General features: G+C 45.4%; 1 protein-coding gene across 3 annotated transcripts in view; it reads right to left on the bottom strand.

Annotated features, from left to right (window-relative positions):
- The window catches only part of RAD21 (RAD21 cohesin complex component), a 182,513-nt gene that overhangs the window by 20,400 nt on the left and 136,659 nt on the right, over positions 1-25,454 (bottom strand). For all 3 annotated transcript variants that reach the window (XM_030218287.1, XM_030218270.1, XM_030218278.1), the window contains one exon: positions 8,555-8,638. In XM_030218287.1, the coding sequence (XP_030074147.1) occupies positions 8,555-8,638 (84 nt within the window). The remainder of the gene's footprint in view (positions 1-8,554; positions 8,639-25,454) is intronic.

Here is a 25,454-nt window from a genome sequence, read left to right on the forward strand (position 1 = left end):
TGGAATCCGCTTGGAGGAAAGGAAAGTGAGCAGTGGAGTTCCTCAGGGGTTGATGCTGGGGCCTATTCTGCTTAATATATTTGTGGGAGATATTGCTGAAGGATTGGAAGGAAAGGGAAAATTAGGTTCTTACCTTGGTAACTTTCCTTTAGTCATAGCAGATGAATCCATTTCGAGTGGGTTGTGTCCATCAACCAGCAGGGGAAGATAGAGAGCACTGAAAAACCATAGTGCCTCATGGTCAGCTAGCGCCATCTGCCTCAAGTATTTGAAGCTTCCAAGCAGTGTTACACCGCAAAGCATAATAATATGAACTTTCCTCAGAGCGGAATGAATGCCCCAAAACTGGAGCTATAAGTCAAAGGAGGGAATGGACTCATCCTCCTGGAGGGAATGAACTCAATCTCCTGTAAATGAAGAGAAATCCTGAAGACCTGTTTTCCAAATTCCCCCAATGAGGGACACATATCTACAGGAAAAACTGAACATAAAAGGAACATGAATCGCATAATGAACCACAGAGGGAGGGCTCATGGATTCATCTGCTATGACTAAAGGAAAGAAAATTACCAAGGTAAGAACCTAACTTTTCCTTCCTTGTCATCAAGCAGATGAATCCATTACGAGTGGGATGTATCAAAGCAATCCCTAGATAGGGTGGGAACAAGCCACACCACGCGCCAGCACTTGTGCTCCAAAATGCGCGTCTCTCCTGGCAGCCACATTCAGCCTGTAATGTCGGGCAAACGAGAGCTTAGAAGCCCAAGTAGCTGCACTACATATCTCTTGAAGACAGAGAGTGCTCCAGTTTCAGCCCAAGAAGAGGAAATTGCTCTTGTGGAATGTGCCTTAAAGGCTTCAGGCGGAGTCTGGCTAGATAGCAGATATGCTGAAAAGATAGCTTCTTTGAGCCAATGAGCTATAGTGGCCTTAGACGCTGGAGACCCACTGCGCGGACCTGACAAAAGAACAAAAAGATGGTCAGAGGTCCTGAAGGCATTTGACATGCGCAGATATTGCAACAGAGCCCTTCGCACATCCAGAAAGTGCAACTCTGCCCATAGGCTTCTGGAAACTCCTCTTTAGAAAAGGAGGGCAGGAAAATAGGCTGGTTTAGGTGAAACGCTGAAACCACCTTAGGCATGAAGAAAGGCATCGTACGTACCATTACTCCGGACTCTGAGAATTGCAGAAATGGGTCTCAACAGGACAGCGCCTGGAGTTCAGATACTCGTCTCGCCGATGTCACGGCCACCAAAAAGATTGTCTTTAAGGTCACATCCTTCTCCGAAGCTCACCTAGTTTGGGATGCAGGACGGATCCCTCATTTTGAGGGTCGAAGATCCTGGCATGCTAGCTCCAGGAATAGGGAAAACCATATTTGCCTCAGCCAGTACAGGGCAATCAGGAATCATGTTTCCAATGCTTGTTGACATAATACATCACAGCATGACTGACTGTTTAAATGAGGACAATTTGATGTAATAGTTGATCTCTGAAAGCTTCTATAGCAGGGGTAGGCCAACCAGACAACCCAATCTGTTTTCTGAGAACCAGGGGAATCAGGTTAGATTCCCACTGCAGCTCTTTATGACTCTAGACAAGTCACTTAAACCTCCATTGCCCCAGGTACAAAATAAGTGCCTGTATATAATATGTAAACTGCATTGTAACCACAGAAAGGAAGTACATCAAATCCCATCTCTCTATTTTTTAATTGTGATATCCACAATGAATATGAATGAGAAATATCTGCATACAATGAAAGCAATTCTTGCAAATCAATCTCATGCACATTCATTGTGGAAACCTTGAAAACTCAATTAGGTTGTGGTCCTCCAGGACAATGGTTGTCCTCCCTTGCTTTAGAACGTTCCATATAATCCATATCTCTAGGAGGTTCATTTGGTACTCTCTCTCCTGAAAGAATCACCAATCCTGGGTGTTGAGCCCCATCTACATGAGACCCCAGTCCAGGCTGGATGCATCCGTGGTTTGTGTCTTGTGGGGTGGAGAAATTTGGAATGGGGTCATTCCATGTCAAGTGGTCTGGTGGTCCCTGTGCAACCATCACGGATTTCGATGAAATTTTCTGTGAACATTCATACATGTCCCCAATTAACATTGGTAAAGTTTTACGTTCGCCAATGCAATACTTGCTGAGATATAGTAATCTGTTTGACCCCATACTGCAGCCTTCTATGGTATGACTCCGAGATTTCGGCAACTTTGAGACACTGTATCTCCGGCAATATTTTGTTGAGAGAAACAAAACTTGGCCATCTTGTACAACAAAATAATAACAAAATCTTCATGAGCGATTTCCATGAAGAAAACTTGTAGCAAACTTGGTCCAAAAAATTTGCGGCACAAAAAAAATTTGTAAAGTTTGGCTTTTTATATCACTGGAATTAAAGGTGTGATAAACGTGAAACTTTGCACACAACAACTTATCAACACAAGGTTTCGAATATAAAATTTAATTCTTCTTATATTTTCCATTAGTTCACAAATTGAGTGTAAAGTTGATGATTTTTGCAAAAACGCCAAAAATAGGGTATTTTTAGCCCACTTTTACAAAAAAAAAAAAAAAAACCTTCTGGAAACTCTTTTTAATCATTTTCATTAGAAAGAGCATGTTTCAAACCCCTTAAAAAAGTAGGGTTGGTTTTTCCATCGCTGGCATATAAGGCCCTACAAATAGGGACGAAATTGAGGACGTTGCTATTGCAATGTCATATACTTCAACATGCATTTTTCTATATTGTGTCGAAGTGTATAATTCATTTTTTGTATGCTATATGAATCTGTTAGTCTACTAGCGGTGCTTCTACACTAATGACATTGGTTAAATATTCTGTAAGTACCTTATTGATGCCGCGCATTAGCATGTTTCGGCTATAGGATTCTGTACTGTGCAGGTGTAGTTGTATGTTTCTGTCATAACATAAGAATCTTTATAACTTCTCTTTTTCAGATTCACATTAATTTAATACACTTCATATTAATTATTGCGATTTTGCTTAATATGCAAACAATGAATGTCAAAGAATCAACTGACAATCTCACTTTGCCCATTTGCGTTGTTGGAAAACAATTGGCGTCAACTTGCCACCATGGCTCATTTTATTCTAAAGAAATTGGGCTGCATTATGTGCACAGCTTGTCCGTCAATGAAAAAATGCTCATTACTCGGCGATCGGAGGATGAGTTCACAGACGACCAAATCTGCCTGCATCACAAAGCGATGTATTTGGAAAAATACGAAATGAAGCAAAAGCGTGCTGCAACCCATTCGACAAACAAATCACATAGTTAAACATGGACTGTTGAAAGTCGATCTAGCCATGTCCGATGATTTGAAAAAATTGAAAACAAATGTGAAGCCGGGCCAAAAAATGTGTTCCAAGTGTAAAGCCAAATATGTTTCTATGGTCGAAAGCAAGGCAGAGTAATCATCATCAGAAAATTACGATATGGACATTTCAGACACTCTTGATCAAAGTTTGACTGATTTGGGGACTTCTCCATTAAAAATTTGGAGGTTGGCCAGCAGGGATAAAACTGGATATGTGAAATGAAAAATTGAACGCGTGCAGAAAGTGGCAGCAGAAAAAATAATGGTAGCCGCTGCAGTATCAGCCGAAGATATTGGACAAACTAGCAAGTCGGCTGCTAAGGAATGCCTGTCATGCCAAGATTACACTGACCTAATTGAAGATGTGAAAACGAAAATTAAAATATCCAATAGATCCATGAAAATTCAATTACTGACTTTGGCCCCAAAGAGTTGGTCAATACCAGCAACAGCAAAATATTTATTTATTTATTGCATTTGTATCCCACATTTTCCCACCTCTTTGCAGGCTCAATGTGGCTTACAATGTGTTATTGTTAGTAGATAGCAGACTAGGAGATAACTGTTACTGTTAAATGGAAAGTAGTATCATCGAAGATTAAGCAAATGAGAATAAGTAGAAAACATATTGTTAATAGGTCTAGATCGAGATTCAAGCAAGTAGGAATGAGCAGGGGCATTGTTGATGACAGGCAAGGTTGCTTCGTGTTACATTTCTAGCTGTTGATCTTGTTGGTATGCCTTGTTGAATAGGTGAGTCTTCAGGGATTTCCGAAAGTTAGCTTGTTCGTAAGTAGCTTTTAAGCTGCGTGGTAGTGTGTTCCACAACTGTGTATTCAGGTAGGAGAAATTTGACGCATGCGTTAGTTTGTATTTTAGGCCTTTACAACTGGGGAAGTGCAGATTAAGGAATGTTCGAGATGACCTTTTAGCATTTCTGGGCGGCAGGTCTACAAGATCTGTCATGTAGGCTGGGGCATTTCCGTGAATGATTTTATGAACTAGAGAGCATATCTTGAACGTGATGCGTTCTTTAAGTGGGAGTCAGTGTAGCTTCTCCCTAAGGGGCCTTGCACTTTCGTATTTTGTTTCAGAACGCATGGTTAAAACAGTGCGAAAATTAAAACAAGAGAGAGGCATTTGTGCACTACCGGATGCAAAAGTTGGCAAACTGCTACCAAAGGCAATCGCCAACAAAGTTTGAGATTTCTACGAGGATGATGAATTTAGCAGGATGTGCCCTGGTAAAAAAGATTTTGTTTCTGTTCGGCTTGATGGCATCAAGGTTCAAAAACAAAAGCGGTTGCTACTGTGCAATCTGAAAGACCTGTATGTAGCATATCGAAACAAATATGGTGCTGAAATTGGTTTCTCCAAATTCTGTGAGCTCAGACCAAAGTGGTGTGTTACTGTTGGTGCCTCAGGCACACATTCCGTCTGTGTCTGCACCATCCATCAGAATGTTAAGCTTATGCTACAAGGTGCCAACATTAAAGAAGACTACAAGATGCTCATGGGAAAGGCAGTTTGCGATCTGGACGCCAAAGACTGTATATTGCAGCGATGCCAAAACTGTCCTTGTGAAGAGGCACTGATAGCATATTTGGAAGAAATATTTGAGGCCTGGGACTCAGAAGAATCAATAGAATTCAAACAATGGGTTCATACTGACCATGAAACGCTCGAAACACATGTCTCACTGTTGACAACTTTATTGAAAAACTCGCTAGCAAAATTTGGAAACTGACTGACCACCACTTACATTTCAAAACATCAAAGCGAATATTTGAAGTCATTAAAAGCTGGCCTACAAGAAACCAAACTTATCGTACTGATGGATTTTGCACAGAATTACTTGTTTGTTGTCCAAGACGCTCAAGCCTTTCAGTGGGAGAATTCACAATGCACAGTGCATTCATTCGTCGCTTATTATATCAATAAAGATGGCATGCTGCAAATTGTCAACTGCTGCATAATTTCTGATCATATGCAACATGATACGGTTTCCGTGCATATGTTCATTCGGAAGTTGACTGAATTTTTGACGAATAAAACGAAGATTACAATAATATACTACTTTAGTGACGGTTCAGCAGCACAATACAAAAATTACAAAAATTTTGTCAATCTGTGCAATCACAAGAATGATTTTGAAACTGAGGCCGAATGGAACTTTTTTGGCGCGAGTCATGGCAAGTCACCATGTGATGGAGTTGGTGGCACGACTAAACGTTTGGCTGCTCGAGCCAGCCTCCAGCGACCATTAACCGACCAAATACTGACGCCAATAGATCTGTTTAACTTTTGTGACAAAAACATTCATGGAATTAAATATATTTATGTTCCGACTGAAGAAATCCAAGAAAACAGGATGCTGCAAGAAGAAAGATGGAAAGCTAGCTGCACAATAGCTGGCACAAGAGATCATCACCAGTTTGTGCCAGTTGATTCAAATTCGATTTCTGTCAGCAAAGTTTCAAATGACACGATTAACTTTGTGGCCAAAATTTCCGATATTCCCGATCCTAATTTAAAATTGGCCAAACTATTGCCTGGTTGTTATGTTGCCTGCATTTATGACAATAAGTGGTGGGTAGGCAACGTTGTAGAAATTTCCATTTAACAAAATGATGCATTGGTAACATTTATGCATCCATCAGGCCCGGCTCATTCATTTTATTGGCCTGAAAGAAAAGATGTTTGTTGGGTTCCAGCACAACATCTTATTTGTGTGCTTCCAGTGCCATCAGTTACGTCGTCAGGCCGCCAGTATCAATTCCCAGAAGTGACACTAAAGAAAGTGGCTCATAAATTCAATAATAAATAAGCAATCGTTGGAATTTGGCAGTTCATACAAACATTACGGACTTCGGCTTGGGAACCATTTAAGATACTACCTTTAGGTTTAGGAACCTAGGATAAGCTGCCCAATCGTTGGCTTGGGAACTGGACAGATACCCACACAAGGCTTTGGAACCTTGATGAAGAAACCAAACTAGAGGCTTGGGATCCTCATCCAAGAAACCCACCCGTGGCTGGTATTGCACAGCTATGGGCGTGACCCCTATGGTGATGGGGTTACTGGTTCAAGTTCCTGAACTAGTAGTGACAATGTCACCATGGACCAATGCAATTTAGGTACTAGCAATGTCTGTATAAAACAAAAATAATAGAATGCATGTGATGTTGTGATAGCAGCGTGCGATAACAACGTCCTCAACTTTGTCCCTATTTCTAGGGCGTTATATGCCAGCGATGAAAAACCAACCCTACTTTTTTAAGGGGTTTGCAACATGCTCTTTCTAATGAAAATGATTAAAAAGAGTTTCCAGAAGGTCTTTTTTTTTTTTTTTTAAGTGGGCTAAAAATACCCTATTTTTGGCGTTTTTGCAAACATCAAATTTACACTCAATTTGTGAACTAATGGAAAATATTAGAATGAAATTTTATATTCGAAAACCTCGTGTTGATAAGTTGTTGTGTGCAAAGTTTCACGTTTATCACACCTTTAATTCCAGAGATATAAAAAGCCAAACTTTACAATTTTTTTCGTGCCGCAAATTTTTCGGACCAAGTTTGTTCCAAGTTTTCTTCATGGAAATCACTGAAGATGATTTTTTTTAATTATTTTGTTTAATAGAACGCAAACAGTTGTACAAGATGGCCAAGTTTTGTTTCTCTCAACAAAATATTGTCGGAGATACAGTGTCTCAAAGTTGCCGAAATCTCGAAGTCATACCATAGAAGGCTGCAGTATGGGGTCAAACAGATTACTATATCTCAGCAAGTATTGCATTGGCGAACGTAAAACTTTACCAATGTTCATTGGGGACACGTATGAATGTTCACAGAAAATTTCATCGAAATCCGTGATGGTCAAGCAGGGCACTTCCCTGAAATCAGACCACTTGACATGGGAATCCCTTGGCCAAAGTGCTGTGAATCATCATTGACGCTGGTTAGGTTCCCTGTAGCCCCAGGGAATCCAAGTCCACTGATCCAAGAACCAAATGGAGGTGTGCCATAGGTGTTAAAATGCAGAGTGTAGGCCTTGTGACCTACCAATCTCAACATTTGCTGAGCTGATACCTGCTAGCTCTGAAACGAGAGCTATGGGGATCAAGGTTTTCATATGCTATATGGGAGAAAAGCTCTGGCCTGAGCCCTGTCTAGCAGTGCCTCTATGAACTCCAATTTTTGAACAGTCTCTAGATGGAGTAGTTGATAACTAATTCTAGTAGCTCTTGCACCAGAATAGCTCAACACATGGATTCTTGTGTCCCTTCCTTCGATGTGCTCTTGACCAGCCAAATAGTCTGCTCAGCCCTGTTGTGACTACGGCTCAACATTTTGTGAAGACCCTAGGACTTGACGCAACACCAAACAGTAGGCTGCAGTACTGATAGTGGTGTTTCCCTACCCAAAATTTGAGATACTTCCTGTGCCTGGGATGTATCTGTATGTGGGTGAAGTGTCCTTTGAGTCCAGAGAGTATAGCCAATCTTATTTCCTGAACCATGGGAGGTAAATTGCTCAGGAAAACTATCCTAAACTGTTTTTCCAGAATTTGTTCACAGCCTTTAGCTTTAGGATAGGACAGAGTACTGGCACCATTTTTTATTGCCGTTTAAAAATGTCCTACCACACTATTACATTTATTCCTCAAAATCTCCAGTTTGATTTTTCCTCCATTAATGCAGCAGCCAGCCTCAAACCTGTGACCCTCAGATTCAGAGGCAGTTCCCTTCCAGGCAGAGGTACTTTGGGTTAAATGGTTGCATACAGCGTACCAGCTGAAAAAAGCCCTGGTTACCCCGCCCCTTAAGATTGGCTCTGCATGAGTACTGGCACCTTTTTTCCTAGCTGGGTGAGAAACAGATGTGTATTCCTTATGATTAAAACAAAACAAAAACCTTGATACTTTAGGCCTATTCAAGTTTAAAGGCATTATACCAGCAACCGAACAGAAAAATGGGACTGCAATTCTCTCTATTTGCATGTCAACAGCATTTCATTTCCATTCTATGTCTACTCTGCAAAGTGCAACTTTCTGCACAGCCTGTACAAAGCCACTAACCTGTTTATCATCTGCAGTAGCTGGTTATTTATTGTAAAACAATCCAGTCTGGTACAGAGACAATAATTCTGGAATAGGGGAAATGGGAAAGTGTCAAGAAACAGTGGAGGAATCTGTACCTGAAGACCATGAAGCATCTGTTGTGTTCTCTTGTTCCACCTCCTCTCTTCTTGATCTTGATCACCCCCTGTGATATCTTCCTCCTTAAAGCAACAAAAACCAGAAGTTACAGAAAACAGCTGCAGGCTGAGATTAACATGCAAAACAGCTACTGAACTATAAAATGAAATTCTTATTTTTCAAGATCCCACGAGCACTTAGTCTCATTAGGAAATTTCTTATTTATTTGTTACTAGGTAAATGGCACCCTGCCTTGGTAGTAGAACATATTTAGCTTAACAACACCTTTACATCACTATAGTAAGATCACAGCTGTTGCAGGATGGTTCTACAACAAGATAAAATGTGTCATGTGGGAGACCAAAGCCCACAACACAATACCTGTGCTACATAACTGAACTTATAGTGCAAGAAGAAAACCTCACAATCATGAATTTAAAACAGAGGCATCTCATACATATGGTCTCTTATTGTAATCAGCGCTCTTCTAATGTTAGGAATATATAGAAAAATCAACCTGATGAGAATATTCAACATTTCACAGTGCTATGAAAATGAGAAATTGTACTAGCTACAGAATGCTTTTTTCCTTGATGCAAACAAAATTTTACATTCACAAATTGTAATCACTACAAAATATAAGTACTAACAAATTCAAACTGTCCCTTGCTGGTCTGGTGGGCACACAGGTCTGGCCCAAAATAGGGGCCAAGCTGCCCGTTTTTTTATTTATTAAGCAGCTCATCTTCCATGGCCAAGATCTAAATCTGGAAGACCACTCACAGCCAGAGCAGGAGAATAGAAATGTAGGTATAACCTGTGTAGCAGTCAACAGTATGAAATTTAATGGACATACAACAAAAAAATTAAAATTTCCAAACTTATAATGAATGGTGTGGTAGCTGTGTTAGTCCACTTTTAAAGGTAATCAATAGAAATCAAACAAAATAAAACATGGAAAAGAAAATAAGATGATACCTTTTTTACTGGACATAACTTAATACATTTCTTGATTAGCTTTCGAAGGTTGCCCTTCTTCGTCAGATCGGAAATAAGCAAATGTGGTAGATGACAGTATATATATATATAAGAAAAACTTCCAAACATTTCATTGACAATCTAATAGGGTGGGGATGGGTAGGAGGTATGCATGGGAACATCAAAGCATTTCAGAAATAGTCTAACAGGATGGGGGTGGATAGGTGAGAGAGGAGGATGATAAACATAGCAATACAACTTTATGGTTTATAATGGGCAAGAAAACCCAGATCTTTGTTAAGTCCTGTCTGTTGGGTGTCAAAATATTCAATCATTCTGACTTCAAAGGTCTTACGTTCCTGTATTGTTTTAAAGTTACCTTTCAGGATTCTTACTATGAAGTCACTGGTACAGTGATCTGGTTTTGTAAAGTGCTGGCCCACAGGGGTGGGAACCCGGCTGGCACCAGTATTGTTCATGTGATGTCTATGTAAGTTAAATCTTGTCTTTAGCATCTGCCCTGTTTCTCCAATATAGCATCCTTCGTTACATTTTTTACACTGAATGATATATACCACATTGGAAGATGAGCATGTGAAATATTACTTTATGTTGAATATTTTTCCTTTGTAAATGACTGTGGGGTCCTGTGAAATGTTTTAGCATAGCTTGCAGCTGGATATATTGCAAGGATGTGTGCCCTTCTCTTCTTTTTCAATCTGTGTTGGGAGTTTACTTCTGATTAGCTTGTGTTTCAAGTTGGGTGGCTGTCGGAAAGCCAGCATTGGTGAGGCTGGGAATATCTCTTTCAGTAATTCATCCTCTTGGAGTAGAGGCTGAAGATCTTTTATGATCTTTCTTAAATTTTCCAGCTCTGGATTGTATGTCACTATAAGGGGGATTCTGTCTGTGGCTTTTTTTTTTCTTTGTATTGTAGCAGATTTTCCCTGGGTGTTTTGAGGGAGGAGGCAATATTTTTGGAGATTATTTTGGGGTTGTAGGCTTTCCGTTCTAAGGATGCAGTCAGGATTTCAAGATTTCTGTCTCTGTCCCTTGGGTCAGAGCAGATATGGTGCTATCTTGTGGCTTGGCTGTAAATAATGGATGTATGTGAAGGGTGGAAGCTGATCTGTCTGTGGGTTTCTTGTATACTAGTAAAAAAGGCCCGTTTCTGACTGAAATGAAATGGGCGCTAGCAAGGTTTTGCGCGGAGTGTGTATGTTTGAGAGAGTGACTGTGTGAGAGTGAGAATGTGCAAGTGTGTGTGTGTGAGACAGAGAGTGGGTGTGAGTGTGTCTGTGAGAGTGCGTGTGTGTATGTGAGAATGAGTGTGTGCGAGTGCGTATGTGAGACAGTGAGTGTCCTTCCCTGTCCCCCCTGTCAGGTGTCAGGACTGGGGGGACTGTGGACAGTCATGAAGGCTGCCCCTACCAAAATAATGAAAGCAAGACCATTTGTATAACAATCACTGCATTCCAGAGAACAAAATGGAGCAAGTTCCCACATGCTATCTTTTGCTTTCTGTATTCAGTAGCTGACAGGCTTGCTAGACTTACCTAAGTGGCTGCAACTGCAATACACTGAAAAGAAAGCAAGGAAACCTATGAGACGTAGATACGGCCGTCCCCTTGGCCTCTGACGCTCCTCCCTTCTTCTATTTGACTTCCCTCTGATAGGTCCGTCATTCGGTGTGACGCTCCTCCCTTTTCCTGTTTCAGTTCCCTTTGATAGGTCAGTTAGCCTCTGACGCTCCTCCCTTCTTCTATTTGACTTCCCTCTGATAGGTCTGTCATTCGGTGTGACGCTCCTCCCTTTTCCTGTTTCAGTTCCCTTTTGATAGGTCTGAGCAGTGCAGCTGTGACACTCCTCCCTTCTCTGATAGGTCAGGGCGGGGCAGAGATGCAGTGTGCTTAAAAATGGTTACAGAGCTTCGAACATACGAACTGTTGAAGCCTCAGAGTGTGCTTTAGAATGTTGAGGGTGCTTTTTATGTGCAGATGGGGCGTGGGCTACGGCCCAGATGGGCGTGGCTAAGACTGAGGGTGAGTAGTCCGAATAGCCTAGCCTACCAGGAGGACAGGAGTTCAGGACAGATGGAGTGAGCTTCAGAACACTGAGGGGGGATTTTATTTATATAGATAGGTGTTTGTAATATAGCCATCACTGATTGAGACCGTGGTGTTCAAAACATTGACTTTTTCTAGGGAGTAGTCAATTTTGAATCTGATTGTAGGATGGTATGTATTGAAGGAATAGTAAAATTGTTTCAGAGTTTCTTCCCCCTTCGTCCAAATCATAAAAATGTCATCGATGTACCTGTAGTATTTTAGAGGTTTGGTCTGGTATGTATTCAGAAATGTCTCTTATAAGGAATGGGAAATTAGGCTGAATAAAAACTACCGTAATCGACACAAAAGGATGGTAGATCATAGATGTAATTAAATTTGATAGGCAGATACTGTTGGGAGATCTAAATCTTCATTTGGAAAATGAAATGGACCAATCAGTCTATTAATTCATGGAGTTTTTACTATCAGTGGATTTAGAATTATGCCAGTTATTATAACTCATAAGGATCATATGCTTGATTTGATAACATATACTAAAAATAATGGTATAGAATTCTTGACTGGTAATATATCTTGGGAACCTGTAATCTGGACAGACCACTACCTTGCTACTTTAAATATGAGAATTGTAGAATATTTGAATAGTGTAGAGAGTAATAAGGATTTAGAAAAACAAATTATATCTTGTAGATATCCTGAAAAGGAAATGTTTTAGAAGTGAAAGATACTTTTGAATTTAATGGAAATATACAGCATATGCTAGGAGCCAGATCGGGGATATCTAAAAGGGTATTAGACAAGTTAGCTCCTTTATACAATAAAGCAAAACTAAAATGTTGTACAATTTATGGATTACATTAGTATTATGAACATTAAAAAGGACCAGAAGGAAATATGAATGAAAATGGAAGAAAACTAGGGAAATGGAATATTATCAGCACTGGAGAAATAGTTTTTTGATTAAAAAAAAAAAAAAGACTAAAAACTCATCTAAAACATTCAATATACATACAACTTTAACAAATACTGACAGAATTAAATGTGATAGCATTAAATTCTAGCAGACAGAATACGGAACAAATTTAGCGAAGTATCTTTTTATATGGTTGAAAAACTTATTATGAAAGGTGAAATTAGGCCTTACCTGCTAATTTTCTTTCCTCTAGACCCTCCAGACCGGTCAAGACGCTTGGGTTATGCATGCCTACCAGCAGAGGGAGACTGAGAAAACTAACTTCAAACTGAGTACATATAACCTGTGCTAGCCCTCTATCTCCAGTATACAGTTAGCAAAGCAGAGAAACACATCCCTGTAACAGTAACTCCGAAACTAATAAAACCCCTGTACCTGGAAAACTAATAGGTAAACACCAACAGTGTGCTTAAACAGATGAAACGCTCAGGCGTCCCACTCTGCAGAACATTAGAGTCAAAGAAAATGTCTCCGACCATACTGAATATCAAATGAACAGACATAGCAGAACACGGCTCAAAATACTTCTGATAACTGACCCGGCTGAAAATTACTTTTGCTGAATTACTTCTGATACGAACCAGGGTGGGCTCTTGACCGGTCTGGAGGGTCTAGAGGAAAGAAAATTAGCAGGTAAGGCCTAATTTCACCTTCCTCAGCAACCCTCCAGACCGGTCAAGACGCTTGGGAAGTACCAAAGCAGTAAACACATTAAGGGTGGGACCCACGAAAAGCAGAAGACAACACAGCCGCTCCAAACCGAGCATCCTCTTTTGCCTGCACATCAATTCTATAATGCTTTACAAAAGAATGAATGGACGACCACACCGCCGCCTTACAAATGTCCTGAGGGGGAATAAACTACTTTCCGCCCAAGAGGCGGCTACCCCCCGAGTAGAGTGTGCCTTCAGTACCGAGGGAACTGCCCGACGTTTCAACAAATACGCCGAGGCAATAGTCTCCTTTAACCATCTAGCCAAAGTGGCCTTGGAAGCCGCTTCCCCCTTTCTGGGACCTCCATACAAAATGAACAAACGATCCGACGCTCGGAAGTCCTGCGTTCTGCTCAAATACGACCGCAAAATGCGTCGAACATCTAACTTAGCCAAACGGCGTTGAGAGAGATCACGCGACCTATCCCCCAACACTGGTAACGAAATCACCTGATTAACATGAAAGGAGGATACCACCTTAGGAACAAACGAAGGAACTGTCCGCAAAGTCACTTTCTCCTTAGCCAAGGAGAGAAAAGGTTCTCTACAAGACAAAGCCTGTAGCTCCGAAATTCTACGCGCCGAAGCAATGGCCACCAGAAACACTGTCTTTAACGTAAGATCTTTACACGAGATGGACGCCAACGGTTCAAACGGAGGACCTACCAGAGCCTCCAACACCAAATTCAAATCCCAAGGCGGAACCGTCGGCCGACGAGGTGGACGAAGCAACTTGACAGCTTTCAAGAACCGCCCCACGTCCGGCGAAGCCGCCAAGGAAATCCCCTGAATCTTTCCACGGAAACAAGACAACGCTGAAACCTGCACTTTCAGGGAAGAGAGCGAGAGCCCCCTGTCCAGACCGTCCTGCAGGAACTCCAAAACTTCCGCGATGGAAACCCGTAGAGGAACATACTGCCGCTCTTGACACCAGTTCTCAAAAATGCGCCACACCCGCACATAAGCCAAAGAAGTAGACCTCTTACGAGAACGCAGCATGGTATCAATTACCCTGGCTGAAAAACCTTTCTTCCTTAATCTGAGCCTCTCAAGAGCCAGGCCGTAAGCGAGAATGGAGCAGGGTCGGCCATCTCGATCGGCCCCTGAACCAATCTCACCCTGGAGCCCAACGGAATGGGATCCTGCACCAATAACCGAACCAGGTCTCCGTACCACGGACGTCGAGGCCAATTGGGCGCAATCAGAACCACTAGACCTGCATGGTGCCCGATCCGCTGCACCACGCGGCCCACCAGCGGCCATGGCGGAAATACATAAAGCAACTGCTGAGTCGGCCACGGGAGCACTAACGCGTCGATGCCCTCGGCCCGAGGATCTCTTCGACGACTGAAGAAGCGAGGGGCCTGAGCGTTGTCGGCCGATGCCATGAGATCCAGCACCGGCCGCCCCCATGCCAACACCAGTCGATTGAACACTGAGGGATGGAGGGACCACTCTCCGGGGTCTAACGTGTGTCTGCTTAGGAAATCCGCGCTCACGTTGTCCACCCCTGCCACGTGGCCCGCCGAGATGCTCTGCAGATGAGCTTCTGCCCACAACATTAACTCCGCCGCCTCCACAGCTAACGCTTGGCTCTTCGTTCCCCCCTGCCGATTTACATAAGCGACGGCCGTGGCATTGTCGGAAAGAACCCTGACTGCCTTGCCTTCTATCAGGCTGTGAAAGGACCGAAGAGCCAACCGAATTGCTCGAGTCTCCAGGCGATTGATGGACCACGATGCTTCCTCCACCGTCCAAAGTCCTTGAGCTACCTGCCCCAGGCAATGCGCTCCCCAGCCCGAGAGACTCGCATCCGTGGTCAGAACCGTCCAAGTGGGAGAGTCCAGCGGCATTCCTTTCACCAGATTCGGAGAGTGTAGCCACCAGCGAAGGCTGCGAAGGGCAACCCCCGACAGAGGGAACCTCTCCTCCAGGTCCTGAGACTGAGGGGACCAACGAGACAACAAGGCTCTCTGTAACTCTCTCATATGGGCCCTGGCCCAAGGAACCACCTCTATTGTTGCTGCCATCAGACCCAACACCTGAAGATACGCCCGAGCCGAAGGCGCTCTCTGTGCTCGGAGCCGCCTGATCTGTCCCTGCAGCTTGGAGATGCGAGGAGCTGTCAAAAACACCCGGCCCTTCTTCGTGTCGAAGCGAACTCCCAGATACTCCAGAGACTGGGAAGGCACCAGGTGACACTTTGCCAGATTGACCACCCAACCGAGCGACTGCAAGAAGGTCACCACACGGCCGGTGGCCTCCTCGCTCTCTGACCTTGATTTGGCCCGAATCAACCAGTCGTCCAGATATGGATGCACCAAAATGCCCTGCAAGCGCAGCGCCGCCGCCACCACAACCATCACCTTGGAGAAGGTGCGAGGCGCAGTCGCCAGGCCGAAAGGTAGTGCACAAAACTGAAAATGCCTCCCTAAGACCACAAAGCGAAGAAAACGCTGGTGCGCCTCTAGGATGGGAATGTGTAAGTAAGCCTCTGTCAGGTCCAGAGACGTCAGAAACTCTCCTTCTTGCACCGCTACAATCACTGAGCGCAAAGTCTCCATCCGAAAGGAGGGAACCTTTAGGGCCGCATTGACCTTTTTGAGGTCTAAAATGGGCCGGAAGGCACCTTCTTCCTTCTTGGGCACCACGAAATAAATGGAGTAACAGCCCGTACCTCTTTCTAACCTGGGGACCGGTACCACCGCCCCTAAACCGATGAGACGCGACAGAGTGTCCCTTATTGCTCTCGCCTTGCCTCTTGAATGACAGGGAGACACGAGAAAGAAGTCGGAGAGGGGACTGTCGAATTCTAGGGCGTACCCGTCTCGCACTATCTGCAGTACCCACTGGTCTGACGTGATATGGACCCACCTCTGGTAAAACAAGCGTAAGCGAGCCCCCACGCGAACCAGAGGCTGGGTCCCCAAACCATCATTGAGACACACGGGACGTACCGGACGCTCCCGAAGAGGAGCCTCGCCCCCCGCGACGGCCACCTCGAAAGGACTGGGTTCTCTGGAAAAACCGACCCCTAGTCCCCCCAGAAGACCTACCGGGTCGATACCGCCGAGCCTCCTGAAAACGCCCCCGTCCTGCTGCCCCCTTAGACACCTTGGGACGAAGCTCAGGAAGCCGAGGCGCCTTAGCATCACCAAGACCCTTCACCAATTTATCCAATTCCTCCCCGAAAAGCAAAGAGCCTCTAAAGGGGAGGGAACAAAGTTTAGTCTTGGAAGCGGCATCAGCCACCCAGCCCCGCAACCACAGGGCCCGCCGAGCCGCCACGGCAAAAGTCATGTTCTTAGCCGATGCCCTCAACAAATCGTACAGTGCATCCGCCAAGAACGACGACCCCATCTCCAACTTGGCCAGATCTTGAACCAGAGAAGCCCTATCAGCCTGCGGACCATCCAGGAGCCTCTCCGCCCAACGAAAACAAGCCCGCGCCACCAGACCTCCACAAACAGACGCTTGCAGCGCCAAGGCAGACAGATCAAAACTCCGCTTTAGGAAGGTCTCCAATTTCCTATCCTGAGGGTCCCGCAACGCGGCCCCCCCATCCACTGGAATAGCAGTAGCCTTAGTCACTGCCGTAACCACGGCATCCACCGTCGGAGGCCTGAGAGACTCTCTGTCCTCCTGAGGAAGGGGATAGAGCTTGGCCATAGCCCGAGCTACCTTACACTGAGCCTCCGGCGACTGCCACTCCTGCGAGATCATATCTCTCGTCCGCATTCATAGGAAAGGAGCGAGAGACCCGCCTGATCCCCTTAACCAAAGGATCCACCTGCTTCCCATCCCCAATGGGAGCTGCCGGCGAATCAAACCTTAAAGTGGCAGACACCTGCTCAATGAGTTCCGACAATTCATCCCTGTGAAAAATTCTAACCACCGAGGGGTCCTCCCCCGGCAAAGACAGGTCCCCATCCTGCCCTGCCACCGACCCCTCTTCCTCTTCCAGGGGGCTAAAATCACCCTCCGAGTCTGGAGGAGAAAAGACCTCTACATCTTCAGAGCACTCCACTCGCGGTCTTTTAGCGGTAGCCCCCCCCAACCTTGGACTAAGGGACTCCGCACCCGATGGGCCCGCCTTCCAAGCCTGAAACAAACTCCAAACAAACTCTGGAGGGAACCCCATGCTGCCCGAGGCTTCCCCCCCAGCGGGACTCGAAATCGGGAAAGGCTGCGGTCCCACGACCGTCTCAGCACCCAAAAGACCCGAATCCAAGATGGCGGCGGTTCCCGCCAAAATCGGGACCGCCGTTGAAGCGCCAAACTGAGCCGCACCACCCTCCTGCGCTCCCGCAGAAGGAATCTCCGCTGCTAACACCGGAGGCGCGGGAGATGAGGCCTTGGGCTCTCCACAAAAGCGGCAGGGACCGCCAGCCGCTTCAACACCCCGACGCGCGCACAGCCGGCAACGAAGAAACTTCCCCGACATACTCGCGCCTCTTAAACAGCTGATTACTACCGGCGAAGTAAAAATCAAGAAATAACACTCACCGGCGCTGAATCACTGGCCCAGCTCTCCCAGACCGGCTGAACAACTCCGGAAACCCCGGAGTGCAGCTGCTGCAGCTCTCCACACGAGGTGTATTTTTTTTTTTTTTTTAACTTTATTTGAGCCCTGCTGCTATAATCTGAATGGCACTCAAGGCTGCAGGATTAACACTGCAGCCGAGGCACAAAGCTGCCCAAAACGGGAGAGCCAGTCGGGGGAGGGACCCGGCCACCCGGGTGTGACACCCCAGAGGGGACAATGGTAGGCCCCACCGGACCTACCAACCCCTTGCACACCACAGAGTTCCAGGCACAGGGATCAACTGATCTTTCACCAACTTCTCCTTAGAAACAACTGAAAATAAACTAGTCTCACAAATGGACCTAAATCCTGCCAGACCGGACAAGCTGCACAGCTGCATGTCTACCCTCTGCTGAGACTGAGAAAATACTGGAGATAGAGGGCTAGCACAGGTTATATGTACTCAGTTTGAAGTTAGTTTTCTCAGTCTCCCTCTGCTGGTAGGCATGCATAACCCAAGCGTCTTGACCGGTCTGGAGGGTTGCTGAGGAAATAGTGAAATAACTGCCCTCTTGATATTTGTCCAGCTTTTTATTTATCATCTATTCTATTATCTATATTGCTCTGGCTTACTATGCTTACTAATAATATCCTGCTGCAGGGAATTTATCCTGTTGAAATATCATCGATAGTACTGACTCCCATACCAAAGAATCTAGATTGAGACCTCTCTAGTAGAAAATTTTAGACCTGTTGCTAGCATTCCTTGGATAGCAAAACTTTTGGAATTTATAGTTAATATTCAATTCTTCATATTTTTGGAAGAATCTTGCTAGTTACACTTTTCACAACATGGATTTCATTCTAAGCACAGTACACAAATAATGCTTTTAGTTTTGACAACTGAGAAAGAGATTTAGCAATAGGTGACGTTATACTTATGCAATTTGACATCTCAATGGCATCCAACGCTTGTTATTCTTTAGACTAAATGAGATGGGCATTGGTGGAACAGTACTTAAATGATTTTTGTTATTTTTAAGTACAAGGCAATATAGAGCCCTGATTACCAAGCCACACTAGCATTTTTAGTGTGCACTAATGCTAGAGACACCCATATATTCCTATCAGTGTCTAACGTTTGCACACACTAAAAACGCTAGTGCATCTTAGTAAACAGGGCCCATAGTATTCTAAAGAATGGAATGACTTCCGTTAGTTGGAAACTGGGCTGTGGGGCGAGTCACTGGACATTGAAGGGAGGGGGAGGATAGGGGGCAAAAGAGAATCGCTGGACATGGAGGGGATGGGATAGTAGGGCAGGGGAGAGAGGAGAATGGATGGAAGGGGATGGAAGGGGAAGGCAGGGAAGAGAGAATTGCTGAACTTGGATAGGAGAGGAGGGCAGGGGAGAGAGGAGAATCACTGGACATGGGAGGGGAGGGGAGAGGAGACATGCTGGACATGGATGGAGGGGAGGGAAGACAGGAAGGAGATGCACATGGATGGGATGGCAGGAGAGGAAGGAGAAATGCTGGAAATGGATGGAGAGGAGAGCAGAGCAGGAGATAGAGGAGAATTGCTGGACATGGATGGATGGAGGGGTTGGCGGGGAGAGAGGAGAAATGCTGGACATGGAAGAAGAAAGGAGGAAAGTAAAGAAATAAATGGAAAGGAAGCCCTGGAAACGGAGTTAAGAGAACAGATAGAGAGCAGCAGAATCAGACACTTGGACCAGTATGGATAGAAAACAGTCACCAGACAACAAAGGTAGAAAAAAATTATTTTATTTTCATTTTAGTGTTTGGAATTTGTCCAATTTGAGAATTTACATCTGTTGTCTTATTTTGCACTGGGTATACTGGAGCTGTAACATCTTACAGAAATGATTTATAATGAAAAAAAAATCACAAGTTATTGTTTTTCTCCTATACTAGTATATTTTCAATGATGTCTGTTTATATGCGCCATGGCTGATATAAGGGGTGTGGCTAATGTGGGTGTGGCTATCATAGGGGTGGAGCCATATGTGGTGACCCCGCCCATAATGAGTACCGGCACCTTTTTTCCTACAAAAAATGCACTGGTTAAGATTACAGGCACATCTAATATAATAATTCGCACATCCAACGTTCTGAAGCCGACTCCATGGCAGCGTGGCAGTGAAGCCATGTAGTGTTCGTAATCGCCCCACCCTCAAGGGAACTCTGTATAGTTGCCAGCCCCCGCGCCTCCCTCCCTCTCTCTCTCTCTGCCCTCCAAGCACAACCTGTCCTGTGGCAGCCCCTCGCCTTCCTAAGTGCTGGCTGTATTTTTAAAAATTCTTACCTTGGGGTACGGTGTCCACAGTGAAGGCGAGCGACGCTTCAGACTGCCTTCGCATGTGCTCTGCCTCTGGTCCTGCCCTTCCGGAAACAGGAAATGAGGGCGGGACCAAAGGCAGAGCTGAGACACATGCAAAGGCAGTTCGAAGCGTCGCTCGCCTTCACTGTGGATGCCGTACCCCAAGGTAAGAATTTTTAAAATACAGCCAGCACTTAGGAAGTTGAGGGGCTGCCGGACAGGTCGTGCTTGGAGGGCAGAGAGAGAGAGGGAGGGAGGGAGGGAGGCGCAGGGGCGTGGAAGTCGGAGAAGAGGGAGGGGGTCCTGCTAAATAGTAGTAGTAGTAGAAGGGGAGAGGGGGCCTGGAACTCGAAGGGGAGGGGGAGAGGGAGGGAGGCGCGGGGATGTGGAACTCGAACAAGAATGGGGGGGCATGGAACTCGGAGGGCACAGAGAGAGAGAGGTAGGGAGGGGGCCTGGAACTCAGAGGGGAGAGAGACAGAAGGAGGGGGCCATGGAAATGGGTGGATGGAGGACAGACCAGGGGAGAATGCAGAGTTGATGCACATGTAGGGGGGGGAGGGCAAGGGACAGAGGAGAATTGCTGCACCACGATGGATGGAGGGGGCAGGGGAGAGATGCTGCACATGGATGGATGAAGGGGGCAGGGCACAGAGGACGTTTGCTGCATATGGATGAATGCAGGGGAGAAAGCATAATTGGTGCACACTGGACACACATTACACTCTCACAGACAGACACACACATTCTGTCTCTCTCTCAATCACACACACTCTCTCTCTCACACATACTCATTCACTCTCTCACACATACTCTTGCCTAACAGTTCCCTTAAAAACATAATTGCCATTAGAGGCCAACCTTGCTAGCGCCCATTTCATTTCTTCCAGAAACGGGCCTTGTTTTTACTAGTATACAATATAAAATTGCTTGTCAAGTCTATAAAAGCGTTTATGGAATGAACTGGGACACGGTGGAATAATTATTACCATATTCGGGTTTGAGAGGAAATCTAAGAAGTTACAAAACTTAACACTTGACATTCCCCTTAGAAAAATAATAAAACAGAAGTCTATTTGGAAACGATCTTTCTCCATTCAAGAAATAAAAATCTGGAATAATATTCCAATTTCTATAAGGAGATTCATCCAGCTATTCTCTATTTTGGAAAGTTTTGAAAACATATTTGTTTATGCAGTAAGAATTATATTGTTTAAATGTAGAGAAGTAAGCTGTTGATCATATCTGAGTGAGATTATCTTTGCTGTAAACAGCCTTGAAGACTGTTAAAGGTGGCATAGAAGCATCGAAATTGAATAAAATTTGCACAGACATTTCAAATTATATTTGATCTTCCTATTTACATCTTGCTCAGCAGTTGACAGTGATAAATTGCAATCTTGAAAATCTAACTGCTTTTTATTTAAAGACACCTGGTCTACTATGGTCTCTAATGCAACCTCAGTATCAGGATTCCTGTTTTGCTGATATCTTTGAAAGATACCTTGCTCCGAACCATGGGGTTTTGAACAACTGTCGGGCCTTCCCCCAGTTTCTAGTTTAAAAGCTGCTCTATCTCCTTTTTAATGCCGATGCCAGCAGCCTGGTCCCACCTTGGTTAAAGTGGAGCCCATCACTCCAGAATAGGCTCCCCTTCCCCAGAATGATGCCCAGTCAAATCTAAACTCTCCTTCCTGCACCATCGCCACATCCATGCACTGAGACTCCTGAGCTCTGCCTGTCTCTTGGGCCCTGTACATGGAATAGGGAGCACTTCTGAAAATGCTAGACGTTCTGGTTGGTAAAATTATGTCTTGCCTGATAATTTTCTTTAACGCAGCAGATGAATCCAGAAACTAGTGGGTTAAGTCCACCTACCAGCAGGTGGAGATAGAGATAAACCAACTAAAGGCAGTGATGTCAGATGGCCAGCTCCTTCCTCAGTCAGTATGTCATTCGTAAGCATTTGCCAAAAATATGAAACCAACAACAACCAGAAACCATCCTCACTATGAAAAACAGAGAACCAATTAAGAACTTCAAAATAACTGCAACTTGATCCAGAAATCAGAATCCTTTCCGTGTTCCCATATCTGTCTGAACTCTGCAAAAGAGAACCCGGAAGGAAAAAAATAGCCACACTGCGCGAAAAATGAAAAAAAAAAAAAATCTGCGTCGGCTGAACTAGGGAGGGATCCTGGATTCATCTGCTGCGTTAAAGGAAAGAAAATTATCAGGCAAGACATAATTTTACCTTCCTTGTCACTTGCAGATGAATCCAGGAACTAGTGGGATGTACCAAAGCATTCCTTAAGTACGGTGGGAAGCTGACGCTCCCCGCGCCAACACTCCTGCCCCAAAACTTGCATCCTCCCGAGCAGACACGTCTAGCCTGTAATGCTTCGCAAAAGTATGATGGGACGCCCAATTAGCTGCCCAACAAATCTCTTCTAGAGATAAGGCTGACGCCTCCGCCCAAGAAGCTGCCTGTGCCCAAGTAGAATGCGCCTTCAGGGCCACTGGAGACGCCCGCCCTTGTAGCAGATACGCCGCTCCAATAGCTTCCCTAATCCAGCGAACAATGGAAGCCTTAGAAGCCGCCTCACCTCTTTTCGATCCCGATAAGAGCACAAAGATGATCCGAGCATCGAAACTCGCTAGAGATCTGCAAGTACTGAAACAAGGCTCTCCGCACGTCCAGGAAACGTAGCGAGGCAAACTCCGCCGGATAATCCTCTCTTCGAAAAGACGAAAGATAAACTGCCTGATTGACGTGGAAAGCCAAAACCACTTTAGGTAGAAAGGACGGCACTGTCCCGATTGACACCCCTGCTTCCGAAAACTACAAAAAAAAGGATCTCTGCAAGAAAAAGCCTGAATTTCAGAATTCCTCCTAGCCGAAGCAATGGCCACCAAAAACACTGTCTTAAGTGTTAGATCCTTTCAGAAGCCTTATTCAACAGCTCAAACGGTGGGGCCTGGAGGGCTCGCAGTACCACATTCAAATGCCATGCCGGGCACGGCTGCCACAGAGGAGGCCGAAGCCGAAGAGCCTCGAGTAGGAAACGGACCACATCAGATGAACTGCTAAAGAGGAACCGTCCAGTTTGCCCCTAAAACAAGCTAGCACAGCCACCTGCATTCGAAGGGAATTATATGCCATTCCCTTTTGAAGGCCATCCTGAAGGAACTCCAGAATAACAGGAATGTCCGCCCAACAAGGTGATTCAGAACGCAAAGCACACCACACTGAGAAAGCTTTCCACACTCGTGCTTACGCTGATGAAGTAAACTGCTTCCGTGCCCCCAAAAGAGTGGCAATGACTGGTCCTGAAAATCCCTTCTTCCTCAGCTGCTGCCTCTCAATAGCCAGGCCTTAAGACCAAAGCGGGAGGGATTTTCCATCTGAACTGGCCCTTGATGCAGCAGATCAGGAGTCACCAGAAGTCACAATGGTGGCTCACAGTGCTCGAATGAGATCCGCATACCACGGCAGTCGGAGTCCGCCTGGGGCCAATAGAACAATCGGCCCCCGATGCCCGCCCTATGCGGCAAAGAACTCTCCCTATCAGAGACCACGGAGGAAAAACATACAGTAGCTGTTGTTTCGGCCATGGCTGGAGAACAGCGTCCAATCCTGCAGATCCTGGCTGCCGTTTGCGGCTGAAGAACTGGGGAACTTTGGCATTGCAAGCCATGACCATAAGATCCATTACTGGTCTTCCCCAACGTTGACAGATCAGCCGAAAAGCAGAGTCCAACAGCATCCATTCCGCTGCGTCCAAAAGAGTCTGGCTGAGAAAATCCGCTTGAACATTGTCTTGACCCGCAATGGGACCCGCAAAGTGGAGGAGTGGCCTAGTGGTTAGGGTGGTGGACTTTGGTCCTGGGGAACTGAGTTCGATTCCCGGCCCAGGCAGCTCCTTGTGACTCTGGGCAAGTCACTTAACCCTCCATTGCCTGCCGCATTGAGCCTGCCATGAGTGGGAAAAAGTGCGGGGTACAAATTAAAAAAAAAAAAAAAAAATGTACGCTGCCGACAGACTCTGAACATGCGCTTCCGCCCATACTAGAAGACGAGATGCTTCCACTGCCAAGGGAAGACTGCGAGTGCCCCCCTGCCGATTGATATAGGCCACCGTCGTGGTGTTGTCCGAGAATACATGAACCGCCTGCCCCTGCAGAAGGTCCTGAAAACTTCAGAGCTAATTCACGACTGCTCGAAACTCCAGACGATTTATCGGCCAAGTTTCTTCGAGAGGTGTCTACGATCCCTGGGCTACTCGATGAAGACAATGGGCTCCCCAGCCCGCAAGGCTAGCATCCGTCACGACTACCACCCAATTGGGAGACGCCAGAGAAACACCCTTCTGCAAATTGGCTGACTGGAGCCACCATGCGAGACTGTCCCTGGCCCAACTTGACCAATGAAGGCGCCGTTGATAATCCAGCGACGTCGGCGACCATCTGCTCAAAAGGAAATTCTGAAGAGGCCGTATGTGAGCCCTTGCCCATGGAATGATCTCCAAGGTCGCCGTCATGAAACCGAGGAGCTGAACATAGCCCCACACTCGGGGAGTGCGGCAACTCAATAAGGCCCGTACCTGAGAAAGCAATTTGATCCTTCGCCCCTCGGGAAGAAACACCTTCCCCCGCTTCATATCAAACTGCACTCCAAGATATTCCAGACTCTGAGTAGGAACCAGATGACTTGTCCAGATTGACCACCCAACCTAAGGACTGCAACACCGCAATCACTCAGTCGGTGACCACTCGACTCTACAAACAGAAGGTCGATGCTTCCGGTGACGAGGGGTCAAAAAACAAAGTCTCTCCTGTTGGGCCTGCCGTGCCCTCTGTGTTCTCAGCTACATTTGTAAACAGAGAGAAGGAGACAGGTTCATGGTCAGGTCCAAGGCACCCGATGCACCATGAGTGCAGGTCTGTTACACTGGACGCAACTCTTGAAGCCACTGGGGGGGTCTTTCAAGACATCGAAAAAAGTATCGCAGCCAAAAAAGGGAAGGTGTTCAATTGAGGACAGGGCTCTGGCCTAGACAGTCACAAAAAGCAAAGGAAAAAGTGCTGAAATAACAAAAGTAAAAGGAAAAACTGAATTGAAAGAGGCCAAAATGAGCTACTAAGATAAAAAAAAAAACAGCTGCACAGGAAGACACTACAACACTAGAAAAAATACGTGCCATGAAAAGAAGACCATGAAGTGTTCTCTCAGCTCCACAGAAAAATGAAGACTGAGGGACTTGAGCTCACACGTGGGCGGCAAGACTTCAGGACATG

Source organism: Microcaecilia unicolor, chromosome 1 (genome assembly GCF_901765095.1).
Source record: "Microcaecilia unicolor chromosome 1, aMicUni1.1, whole genome shotgun sequence".
In the NCBI taxonomy this organism is placed as follows: Eukaryota; Metazoa; Chordata; class Amphibia; order Gymnophiona; family Siphonopidae; genus Microcaecilia; species Microcaecilia unicolor.